A 13184-nucleotide genomic window follows, 5' to 3' on the forward strand; every position below is an offset into this window, starting at 1 on the left:
CAGTAAACCTAATTTTCTGAAATTACCACTTTACTTAGTAGACTCAAGTTTTTTAATAGTTGACTCAACTCTACCTGCTGTTCAGTGTTAAGCTATTCTTTGCAAGAATTTTCAATAGCAATCCCCAGAATTTTGTTGTCTTTTGTTATGTTTTGAGCGCATACTTGAAATCCCCCCTAAGGCACTGAAATACTTTGAAGGAGTCCAACTACACAATTATGTTAATATGTGTACTTTACTGACACACCGTAAACATTTTTAAGAGAAGATATATGTTAATTAAAACCTAAATCTGATGTCAAAGCATATTGACACTGTTACTCAGTTTCCTGTTTTCTTTTCCTACTTTATACAACTATCTCTAAACTGTAGTTAGAGGGAGGAACTTCCTTTAACAAGTAGAGGTTTCAGAGGAATTGTAATCTAAAAATACTGGTGAAAATATTTGAGGTCTACAGAAGAAATTTGCTTCCATCAGCTATAAGTGTTTCTGATGTTTAACTTCAGTGGAACACTTATGTCTCCAAAATTTTCAACTAGTTTTGTTTCTTTATGCTCTAGGAGGGTCCTAATAGTCTGATCAATGAAGAAGAGTTCTTTGATGCTGTTGAAGCTGCTCTCGATAGACAGGATAAAATGGAAGAACAGGTATTGATACTTGAAAAAGGTCTTAATGATGGGCACTTCATGGGAAACTTCTGTGACTTAAACTCAGTCCAGATGCATCTCCTAAAACTATAGATATTTTATTCTGACAATGAGAAGGATAATTAAGTCACTATTTTTACAGTTAAATATTGTTGCCTAACACTAATTTTGAGAAAATGACTTTACAGTGTACATAGAAGAGTACTATATAATAAGCTAATTGAATGTCTGTAGTTTCTAATTCCTAAATAAGTGTCCTGAATAAAACTTACCTTTGTATGTAACTGATGTGCTGTGCAGATAAGAATATCAAACACTGCAGCTACTCGTCAAAACCTAATTATTGCTCTGAAGTTTATTTTGACTCTAGCAGTATGTGAAATAGGAAAAATGTAGTTCTGTTGGTGTTTAATTTTATTCAAAAACTCTGTAGGCTCTGGCTACCTCTCTAATTCATTTCTTAAATACACTTGAGTGACAAGGGTCAAAAAGGGATGAGATACATGCGAGGGAATATAAAGAATATGAGGATGTATAGCAGTATATAAAATGAGAGGGAATAAAAAAGTGGTGCATCCTTTGTGTTAAAAGTGTTTAGGCTTATGAATATAGTGAATACAATGACTTAGTTAAGAATTAAAAGGTGTTCTAGTGGACATACAGTACCCAACAGAGTTTACCTATGTTGAGTTCTCTTAGTGGAGAATAAAAGTTTTGAGCAACTGTTGTGCTACTACATGGGTCCTTAATGCTGCCAGTCTATTTTTCTTAACTCAGAAATGCACCTTGAAGTATAGAAAAATAACCTTCAGACCTATTCACTTAGTGAGAATTCCAGCAGGATGACAGCTTCATGCCTGTCATGGACCGCATTAGTTGTTGTAGCCACTCTGTAGATTGAGGATGACTCACTCTGTTTCATAGTCCACCCAGCAGCAGCTGACTACTAATAATTAAACCTATTTTGTTGCAGTCCCAAAGTGAAAAGGTTAGATTACACTGGCCAACATCCTTACCTTCTGGAGATGCATATTCTGCTGTGGGCACTCATCGATTTGTCCAAAAGGTAAGACATTTCTCATTATCTCCTCTGAATAGTGGGTTGACCTGTGGTATTTCTATATATTTTGTATTATAGGGTAGGTGAATTTTTTTTTTTAGGTGTTTCTAGTAACTTTCAATGCTTTACTCATTTTCAAATGAAGTAGCTGGAACTGGAGAAGGACTGTTTTCTGTCTTGGCTCAAAAAATATTGATTTGAGTATCTATTCAGAGTATTCTTCACTTGTATCAAGCTTGTCACTTAAATAATCAAGGAAAAAACCCAACTGGCTAACCCTCAGTGGTTTTTAAGATACCTTCAGCAAGATTCATTTAATTGATTAAAAAAAAAAAAAAAAATTCCAGTCACTTGTATTAGGATCAATTGACTTTTTTTTTTTTTGTGTTACTGGAAACACTATGCTCTTCTTAGGGCTACACTGGGAGCATAATGCATAATAGGTGCATGAAATCAGCATTCGCTGCTGTGCTTGCTGCTTATGGTGCTTTTGTTTTCCTTTTCTTCATTATCTTGTGCTTGCAAGTTGGTACTGAATGCTCTGTTGTGCCTTTGTTCTGATTACTTGGTTTTTTCTTTGTCTGTCTCTGGTAGCCCTATAGTCGCTCTTCCTCCATGTCTTCCATTGATCTAGTCAGTGCCTCTGATGATGTTCACAGATTCAGCGCCCAGGTACTGTATTAATGTGTAGAGTGGGGGTTGCATATCTTTGCTGTATTTCATCCTCTTCTCTAGAACCTGGGTTTTTTGTCACATAAATCACTGCTTGCTTTAAACTAGTATGTTGAGACAAACAAAGGAGTTCTCTATTCCTGTACTAAATGGTTGTCTTTTTACATTCTGCTTGCATGCATATCACTTGTGCAGAGGCCCAAATATTGTGAAACTGTTGGATTTAATTCAGTAGCTCTAATAAAAATGCCTACAATTGGAAAATTTTGCATTTCTGATTATAATAAAAGTAGAACAACACCTGTTTTGTGTGGGCTAGAGATGGTTTTTGCTTCAAATTGAATAGTTTTTCTTGCTTTTAAATCAAAGGTTTGATTTTTATCTTTAACATTTGTTTGTAATGACATTAAGATACTAAGTGTTAAGGTTTAATAATACCATTTGTTACCTCTACAACTAGTTTTATTGCTGAAAGGTCATAAAGTATGTTGTTGACAAACAAGATTGAGGGTATGAGAATTTTTACTGAAGTTTCAATATATTCACTTATCCTTTGGAAAATAAGTCTGGCATCCTGAATATGTCAATGTAGTCATAGTGACATATTCCAGTAACTCTGGAAATTCTCTGAAGAACGTAGTTTAGAGTAGAGTTAGATAGGTGAGTTCATGTTTTTGCTCTTTAGTCTAAAAAAAATTGTTCAGACATGGCATTCAGGCCATTAGTTTCCTTCTGCTGTGGTCCATATATGATTGTGAATATGGAGCTTCCTTCTGGGCTCTATTATTCTGGAGGTTGTTTCTGAAATTATTAACTAGCACTGTAAAAAAAACTCATTTTTCAAATAGAAGAAAGAGATTTTATTTTGATTAACAGACCTGGAATTGTACCACCTGCAGACCTTACTACCAGCTTTATGAGCAGGACCCTTAAAACTTAAGGACTTGCTTATTAGACAGAAATCCCACTACTTGCCTCGACCTTTTGCAGTCAGCTAATTTCTGAAATGTGAACTTACGGCAAGGGAAAAAGTATGCAGGTCGTATTGCACAACACTGATAGGGTCACCTACTGGTACTCCAGTAGTCAAGTTAGTTTTTCTAGTTTATTTTAGTCTGGGAGGAGAGGGGGAATCAAGTAATAGAAAGCAAGTTTGACTCCAAAGATAGGAACTGGTTGTCTGTCAGGCTGCAGATACATGGGCAGTTCAATATAAGAGAAATTCATAGTTGCTAAGATATGCAGGCATCCTTAGTTTCAGTTTTTATGCCTGTGATAACACTTGTGCATTCATGTGAGAAACCTGCATGTCAGAGCGCTAGTGTGTCTGAAAAACTGTCCATTTCAAAACAAATCTGAGGTTGATGAGGTCCTTGTCACAATAATGCAAATTGAGGTTAAGGATCAGGATCAAATGGACTGGAGTCAAGTTGTTGCTCTTTTCAGCCGCTGCATGGATTATACTATATAGAAGTTACTATTGACTGCCTTTGAACGCAGTTTCAAGGACTCACTGGAGAAAGGATCATCTTAACTTATAGGAAACTACTGTCCCCACACCTCTACCCCACTCCCTGCAAATATTTTTCCCTAGCACAAATTTCTCCTAGATCAGTAAGTCACTCCACCTGCTCTGGAGCTTCATTGCTGCAGAACAAGAAGGTGAAAGAGAACTGAGAGCATGAAGGGAAAAGCAGCACACCTTCTTGTGGTGGGAACCTGCTCTGGACCTTATTAATATGAAACTGGCCTCTGTCCACAGGCTGAGGATTTGGCTTTTGGAAAGGCAAGCTAATATCTTCATTCTGAATAAATGTGGCTTGTTTCTAGACTTCATTTACACGAAGGGAATATTGGTATCAGTAGAAAGTCAAGTAGAAACTTGCAGCCTTGTTTTTAAGATTGAGAAGTACAAACATGTGTTCTGATGAGAGCTGATTCTTCAGTGTGCCTCTAGAAAGGCATTGATTTGTCTCTGCCAATTGAGTGGGAGGTTATGGGCTTCACACACTGTAGATGTTTTGCAGATCACTTTCCTTTAAAGGACTATCCTATTTTAAAATAGATTGAGCTGTTCTGAGAGCCTTTGAAGTGAAGAACTTCTCACTTACTGCTCAGGCTAAGGCTGCAGGGCAGACAGGTTAAAAGTATTTTTGCAGGCCATTCCTGTAGCCTACCAGGAACCCAGAGGTAACAGCGTGGCCTCCCCAGTGGGAAAGAAGCTGTGAATCTTGACTGCGTGCCCCTGAAATAGGTGCATGGTGAGAGACAGCAACCAAGTGCATAGACTATATACAGTCTGGACAGGAAGTGTGCACAAGGCAGTTGTAGGTACTGCAGTTCCTTGGTGAAGCAAAGTAAGAAACTGTTTAGATTGCACTCCTGTGGACGCCTCCTTCTCTTCTTTCCTTGCTATTCCCTTCATTCCTGATCTGCCTTGGAGCCAGGGGAGCTTTGTGAAGCTTCTCACAGGGGCCATCACTACAGCCCCTTTCCCCACCACCAAAAACGGCCCACCCACACAAATCCAACATAATATCGTATCAGAAAAAGATCATTAAGCATTCTTTAATTTTGTTGTTGTGTTATTGGCTCAAATACATGCTTTGTATGTTATTTTATATGCATACTAGATTTCATATTTTTGTAAGTTGTGCTAAACCATTTATGGGTTCAGGCTATTAATCTTGTGATTGTGCACTTGTTAGGCTAATCTTTGTGTTGGCCAATTAACTAACCTTTGCCTGTAGTGCTTTTGCTTTTGGGGAAAAAAAAAAAAAAGGTATTTCTAGTAATTCAGGAAAATAGTGTCACTCACATGGACTTACCAGATGTGGCAAGTTTTAGTAGTCACCTACTGTTTGGATGGAAAAAAATTATTAAAGTGTTTCCAGTACTTGTAAACATTATGCAGCAATGGATACCTTGTATTTTTGCTTTTATTTTTATTTGGGGGAGAGTGGGATTTGGAAAGGGGTGAGGAACCAAAGAAACAGAATAAGATTGTAGATTTAAAATAAAAATCCATTTCATATCCCAGCACCCATTTTCATGCATATTATATGGAATTAAAAAATGAGGTATTCACATAGTTTGATAAAAGTGTATTAAATGTTTGACCTTTAAGAAAAGCACACAGCTGTCTAGATAAGTAATTTTTAAATTAGTATTTTATAATAGTAAAGCCTAAATATCATCCTAATTTTTTTAATATAAGCATTTCTGATCTTTTTTTTTTTCCTCTAGCTGGCAACAATGCAAAGATGCCAGTGGAACAGAATGGGCATGCTTTGCTCATGACTGTTTCCTTCACTGCTCTTCCAATATGACTTTTGATATGTGTTTGGTTCTTTAGAGCTTGTCTGTCTTCCTCCCCATTCCCTCTGTCTTTATTTAGCTTTCTAAATGCTCTTCAGTGAATAGCTTACAGTGCATTGTAATTCTATTTAGAGTTACCTGAAGTAATTTCCTATATGCTGAAATGAAACTGTCTTAAGTAGAAATAGTGAGTTGACAATTTAGAGGTGCAAAGGAAGGATAGGAAGTACCCATAAAGAATGAAGTTGGAAGTTGAATCAAAATTTTAGCTTTTTTTTTTTCTGAAGGCCAGAAGTATCTGCTTGTTCTTAACCTCTAAGAGAAAGCTCTGTTGTCCAAATTCAGCTCCTGCTGAGGATTTGAAGTATTGACTTGTGGCTTCCAATACTACAGTCTCTGCTCAAGAAGATGTAAGGAATGAGTTAAAAATGTGTTGTTGTTTGTTTTTTTTTTTTCCTTTAAAGGTGGAAGAGATGGTACAAAACCATATGACATATTCCTTGCAAGATGTAGGAGGAGATGCGAATTGGCAGCTAGTGGTAGAAGAAGGAGAAATGAAGGTAAATGTTTAGGGTTTTGTGTAATTGATATAAGATGATAAACTGCAGAGAGATACTTTCAGTCTGGTGGACTTGGCAGTGTTAGGTTTATGGTTGGACTTTATGATCTTAAGGGTCTTTTCCGACCTAACTGATTCTATGATTCTCTGGGGATACTATCAGTAAGTTAATGTTTAAACTTCCTCTGAGAATAGGATTGTTTAAGTTAAGACTGGAGACCACAAGAGTTACGGCTTCTGATATATTAATACAAAATCCTATGTTACTCTTGCAATAGCTTTGTCTTTGCAGATTCCTCTCTCATTCTCTCCTCCTTAAAGCTTGGTGTCAAAATGATGTGTAAGTTTGATGTATGAAAGTGTTAGGGTAGAAAGTTACTGTTTTGGCTGCTCTACTGTGCTTCTGTGAATCCTTGTCCATAGTGATAAATAAGGTAGCTTAATCATTTTTGGAGCAGAGATTCTTAAAATACAGGTATTTTAATGTGCACTGCCATGTAAGAATGTCTGCATTGGTAGTTACCAGAGAATACTGACATAGCAAATTATTCATGTATTAGTCTTCTAGGTAAGTGTTTTTTTAAAACCTGATGAAATTTTAAACAATGAAAACCTGAATAGTTTTGACAATTTGTTCTACATTTCTTTCTTTGTATTTGCCTATAGGTATACAGACGAGAGGTGGAAGAGAACGGAATAGTTTTAGATCCTTTAAAAGCAACCCATGCCGTTAAAGGGGTAACAGGGCATGAAGTTTGCCACTACTTCTGGAATGTTGATGTTCGTAATGACTGGGAAAGTAAGGAACTGGTTCTTAAGCTTTGCATGTTTATCAGCAAGGATATTGTTTATAACATTCACCTAATATCCATGCTTGTTTACTGATGGATTTTTCTTTTCCCCCTCCATCGTCTTTTAGCAACAATTGAAAATTTCCATGTTGTGGAAAATTTAGCTGATAATGCAATCATCATTTACCAGACACATAAGGTAATAACACTTCAGCCATATGCATACCTTACCGAGACAGTCTGGGGCGTGTATGTTCTAATCTTACTCTGAAATACTTTAAAGGCTTAACAACTTAAAATACTGTTCGGAACAACAGTTCAGAACAAGTTTTCTGTTAAACTGCAACTTTTTCAATTTTTCAAACTTGTCTTGATAGCATAATTGGTTCTGCATGTGTCTGATAGAGCTTGTAACAGTAAATGAGGACTGTTATTAATCTCTAAATTTATCACTGCCAGCAAGCAAGAGTAATCTAAAGCAAACGGAAGCAATCAGTCAGCACTGACTACAGGAAGAAGCCCATACCACTGTATCACATGTTTTGTTGCAGTAATGCAAGCTATTGTTGACCACAGTTAGTTGACACACACGTTTGCATTATGAGGTGGTATAATTGCTGGTACATTTGTTCTTGTAACTTCATTAAGTTTTTCCCCCCACAACCAGTTCTAGTGTAGCTTGACTAAAATGTTTATTTGAATTATAACACAACAGCTCTAACTTAAATGTTAAAAAAAATGGGAATGAAGTGTACAGATTCATCTTTAATCTTGCATGATTCCCGTTAGTAGTATACTCAAATATTAAACAAAATATTTTTCTTTGACAATTTTACCCGTAATGCAGTTACCTTAAAACTTCTGTAACAGAGGACTCATCACTCTGAGTAAGACAGTTGTCTAAACTGTGTAGTGTTGTGGTAAAACCTAGACCTTTTTCCCCTGTTGAGTGTCGGGAAAATGGCTTTTGTATATTTTCTTATTTTGTTAGACATCTTGCTTCTGAAACTTTGTCTTAGATAACAACAGTTTACCCTGTCTGTCCTTCTGAAGTAGTAGCTTTTTTAATAATACTTGTTTTAAATATTTCTCTCACTCACTCTCTTTCTGGAGGCATAAGTAACTGTAGATGCATCTATTTATACTTAACCACTTGTTCAGTTTGTAACTTACAAGTATTAACTTAAATGTAAACCTGAGGCTCATGGAACAGGAGGGGATCTGCCTTTTCCTGTTTGTCTACTGAAAAAGTCATTGCAGCTTGAATTTCTGCATTTCAAAGGCCTTTCACTTTTGCCTTAAATTATTTTATAATGAAGTATAGCCATATAACCTGATATGAAAAAACTTTTACTTAAATAATATAACTGACCTGGTTTGCCTTGTTTTTTTCCTTTATGTAAGTATAGTAAGTGCTTAATTTGCAAAACTGGAAGAGCTTATATTCAGTTGTTTCCCTGCAGAGGGTGTGGCCAGCTTCTCAAAGGGATGTGCTGTATTTGTCTGCCATCAGAAAGATACCAGCATTCAGTGAAAATGATCCTGAAACATGGATTGTGTGCAATTTCTCTGTGGAACATGACAGTGCTCCTGTAAGTATTATTTTCATTCTATCAAGTTTTTCTATTATGTGGTAATGAATGTGCAGTACTAGTGTGAGGAAGGGGTGGGGGGTTATGCAAAAATACAGTTTATTTAAACTGGTGATACATGACCTGATTAAGGCACTCTGAGCCAAAAGCTTTCTTGCCTTATCTTAACAGTTGGCAGATCTGTGTTGCAGCAGAATGGAAGCAAAATTTCTGGACATGTGAAAGCATCTTAAATAATTTATGTTATTTTGTATGGAATCAAATCAATAACTCTTCAGTATTGTCAGATATAGGAATAGGCTTGTATAATTGTAGATACGGAATCTGTTAAACCTCCATCTTGTACAGTTCTGCCTTGGTTCTGTCAGATAGGAGCAGTGATTGTTTTCTTTGGAGTATTTCTGTTCTGACTGCCATAGCCTGCTTACAAGGCAAAAGTTAGTAACTGGTATTTGTAAATGCTGGTACATTATTCTTTAAAAGTTTCCTTACTCATTTGTCACAATAGTTGAAGTAATTACTTGTAATATGTACTAAGCAAGCAGAAACCTGAGATTCAGACATTTCAGTTTAACCCTTTCCCTATTCACAATGTACCTTCAGTTTCACCCCCATTCATGTTACATCCGTGTAGTGCTACAATAAAACTCTCAGAAACACAACGTCTGGAGTATCTTGGACCTCCTAGTAAGTTAAAGTGTTAGCAGTGAAGTATGCTGAAACAGGTTTAGTTCGAGGCTTACAAATGTTTCTTTTTTTTTTTTTTTTGGCAGCTGAACAATCGCTGTGTCCGTGCCAAAATAAATATTGCTATGATTTGTCAGACATTAGTAAGCCCACCAGAGGGGAACAAGGAAATAAGCAGGGACAACATCCTATGCAAGATTACGTATGTAGCTAATGGTAAGTCTAAAATTTTTCAGTATGATGTTCAGGGAAGCTGAATACTGACAAAAAATGGTTGATGCAGTTTTCTGTTCAGTGTATATATAAACATCATACTTGTGGTCTTCACATTCAAAAAGACTCAAAATAATGCTACGTGAATCAGTGAATGGGATCCTTCACTGTGTGGCGTTCTGGGAGGAATAAATGGAAGTGGTGTGTAGCTCTTTCTTAAGTTCAGAACCTTGAGGTGGATGAGGGTGGGCAGAAGAAATGTCTGCAACTGGGATGACTTGGCATAGCTTTTAGTTTCATTAATAGTATGTTTTTTTCATGTATTGCTGTAATTTTTTCCCCCTGATTAATCTTGTTAGGCTAAAAGGCTGCTGATAGTGAAGATGCACTTCTTACCCTCTGTGTTATGAAGCAGCAAATACATTTTGTATGAGGATGTTTACAAGCTGTATAATCTAGTCTACATTTTAAAAAATTTTTTTAACTGATAGAATCCTTGGTATTGACTGCAGAGTTCAGAAAGCCAAACTATATTGTTACTGTACCCAGTATTTAGAAGTGTATTGGAGCTACATACTTATTAGCTCCTCTTCTGTAGCTACAAAACACTTACAGTAGCTCACCTGCTTATTACTTTTAACCACCTTTTAAAGGTGGTTACTAAGGCTTACTAAAGAGACAAAGTCTGAAAAATTGGTTCAGTAAATCTTTCCCATTTGGGCATTCCCCGAAGATTCACAACACATTAGGTTTAGTATTTTCTATATAGTGGCATCACAGTGCTGGACTGAACTTGAGTATTAAGAGTACAAATTACTACTGTACAAGCTGTAAGGGCATAAAAAAAAATCTGTTGTTCATTATTCTTTCCTTTACCTCAGAAAGAGTTACAGGTGTAATGAACTTAGTTTTCTCTTCTAGCCTTTATCAGATTTGCTGTATTTCAGTGTCTTTCTTGCTGCCTACTTCTAGTGAACCCCGGAGGATGGGCACCAGCATCAGTGTTACGGGCAGTGGCAAAACGAGAATATCCAAAATTCTTGAAGCGTTTTACATCATATGTGCAAGAGAAAACAGCAGGAAAGCCTATTTTATTCTAGTATTAGCAGGTATACATTCATTTTTTTCATACTTGATTCACTGTTGTAAATTTAAGACCAAACAGGACTATGCAATCTAGAAATGTCTTATGATTATAATGAATTCAGTGCTTAGTTTTACTATATGTATACAATATATTTTAAAACATTAATTAAATTCATGTGTATTACTAGCAGGAAAAATGAGCTGCACAGGTTATCAAGTATTAGTTTTTGTGTCCTTTTACTAGTTTTATCTGTCAAGTTCTTGTGTACATGTCTAACTTACGTAAAAGTATAAAAAGATGAAGTATTGTTTTAGCTATCACAGGCATTTTATACTTGTTCTGAAAACAATACATATTGAAGTTTAGAGACTCATGAGGTCTTGATAACTTAAATTCTACTTACAGTTGCAGATTTGATAGAATATTATAAAGGTCCAAGTATTCTTTTATAATGACAGAATAGTTTTGATCTAGGATTTTTATTAATGGAATTTTTTTGACAGACCAGTGTCTATTACTGGGGTATTTAAAAGGCTGTGACTTAAATTTAGCCTTTCTAATGAGCCTAAGAAAAGGTATTTACAGATGCTTTCTAAAGTCAATGGATGTATTTTAATAGTATAGATTATCAGGCTAATCTAAAATTAATTTAACATTTAAATGATTATATGACATTAGTAGAGGATTTCTTGATCACTTTTGGGGCCCTCTGGGTCTGTCAGGCATAAACCCTAGTGTTAAGGCTTCACTTAACTTTTGTTAGCGTATGCTCTTGTTATATACTTCATTATGTATAACTATCTGTCAGGCATAAACCCTAGTGTTAAGTAAGGCTTCACTTAATTTTTGTTAGCGTGTGCTCTTGTTATATACTTCATTATGTATAACTAGTGTCAAACCATTGAATTCCATTTGGTAGTTCTAGTATTATAGCATGATCTGAAAATTAGTTTTTATCACTTTTTCTGTGTGTGACATAGGCTACCTCTATTTTGGGGTTCTATTTATTATGTCAGATTCCGAAAATCTTAGTCATTTGTTCCTTCTGTAACAGGTAGCCCTGTAATGATTCACGTTTTTAATTGCATAGCGCTAGAGAACTAGCGTAGATGAACCATTGAAAACACGGCTGTGATGAGCCAACAGTTCAAACGTGATCATAGCAGTGCTGATACTATTTAAGGTGTTAAACAAGTTCTTGTTTTCGTATTAGAGTTCAAACTTTTCACTGCTACATTTTTGTCTTTGCTTACCTGCAGCAATTGGAACAAGACTGGGTGAGCATTCCGCGTTGGAGAAGTGACCATGCATAGACCACTCCATGCTGGAACGAAGGATCTACAGTCTTTTTATGGCCCAAGTTCTAGGCTTTGTATAATGAAGTGAAGAAGTGTTGCAACACCATGAGGCTGAATATTTAACACTAGCTCTCTCCTGCTAACTTTTCTTGCTGAATCAGTGTGTAATTATAAATACATGTATTGATAACATGTATATGGCTCTATTTTTATTTGCTTGCTTTAGAAAAGGAAGAACATTTACAACTTTGAATCATCAATGGGGATTACTGCTTTAATTTTTAAACAACTTGCAGAATTTCACTGTCAGCCTTCCTAAGATACTCACACAGTTTTTGTGCACGTCTAAAAAGCACAAAAGACAAATGCACATATAGCATACTGTATGTGCTTTATATGCACAAAAATCTATGTGGTATTTTTGGAGGGAGGGACTTCAGTAAAGCCTGGGTGACTTACTGGCAGGTTTTGTTTTACTTTGTATAATCATAGTGCATTGCTGCTGGTTTCTATAATGAATCATCTTGTTACATAAAATGTCAGTTAATAACTGAGGGCTGTCAATATCCTTATGACTTTGCCTTTTCTGTTGTCTTACTCTTATGAGGATCTTTGGTTCTGAAGGAGTAAGAGTGTGAAAAGCTTTATTTTTTCCAGATATCTTTATATTTCTCTTGTATTTTTTAGTTATGTAATGTGTGTGACATTATTTTTGTTATTAAACATGACCCAGAAATATCTAGGAAGATTCTGTATAAGAGGGCAAGAGACTGCCTGAAAGCTACAAGTCATCTGTCCCTGCTATATGTGGACTGCTTTCTTGCATGATATCCAGGGCTTTCCCAGAGCTGTGAGAAGGTACACAATAGTATTTATTGAAGTAATTTGGACTACGTAAGACAACATTCCCAGTCTAGAATGAAGATGAGTACGTTTTTTTCAGATCCTGCATGTGTTTTCCTCATCTTAACAAAACCATGCTATGAGGCTCACATAGAAAATTATTTGCTATAAGGATGCGTAGTTCTTACTGGAAAGTTCCCTTTAGTTGCTGTGAGAATTTAAATGTCAGATATTTGCCTGCCTGTGATTCTGGAGATGCTCATTAGGAGAGGACAGTTGCAGACTGGTACTGACTTTGAGGACTTTTGTCCATATCCCACAGCTGGAAACTCTTCAGAAACTGCTCAGTGTTTCACTAATCTGTGTGTCTCAAGAAAAAAGTTCCTTTTTTCCCCCAAAAAGAAAACTGAAAGTCT

General features: G+C 36.1%; 1 protein-coding gene across 1 annotated transcript in view; it reads left to right on the top strand.

The window, feature by feature from the left end:
• CERT1 (ceramide transporter 1) overlaps window positions 1-12917 on the top strand; it is a gene marked incomplete at its 5' end in the record, with an annotated part of 26222 nt that extends 13305 nt beyond the window's left edge. The window contains 10 exons of the mRNA XM_029084373.1: window positions 562-648; window positions 1622-1714; window positions 2303-2380; window positions 6163-6258; window positions 6924-7056; window positions 7177-7247; window positions 8512-8640; window positions 9414-9543; window positions 10513-10649; window positions 11887-12917. Of these exons, the coding sequence (XP_028940206.1) occupies window positions 562-648; window positions 1622-1714; window positions 2303-2380; window positions 6163-6258; window positions 6924-7056; window positions 7177-7247; window positions 8512-8640; window positions 9414-9543; window positions 10513-10640 (945 nt within the window). The remainder of the gene's footprint in view (window positions 1-561; window positions 649-1621; window positions 1715-2302; window positions 2381-6162; window positions 6259-6923; window positions 7057-7176; window positions 7248-8511; window positions 8641-9413; window positions 9544-10512; window positions 10650-11886) is intronic.
• Between the last annotated feature and the right edge of the window lie 267 nt (window positions 12918-13184).

Source organism: Antrostomus carolinensis, unplaced genomic scaffold, assembly GCF_000700745.2.
Source record: "Antrostomus carolinensis isolate BGI_N321 unplaced genomic scaffold, ASM70074v2 scaffold20603, whole genome shotgun sequence".
Taxonomy (NCBI): domain Eukaryota; kingdom Metazoa; phylum Chordata; class Aves; order Caprimulgiformes; family Caprimulgidae; genus Antrostomus; species Antrostomus carolinensis.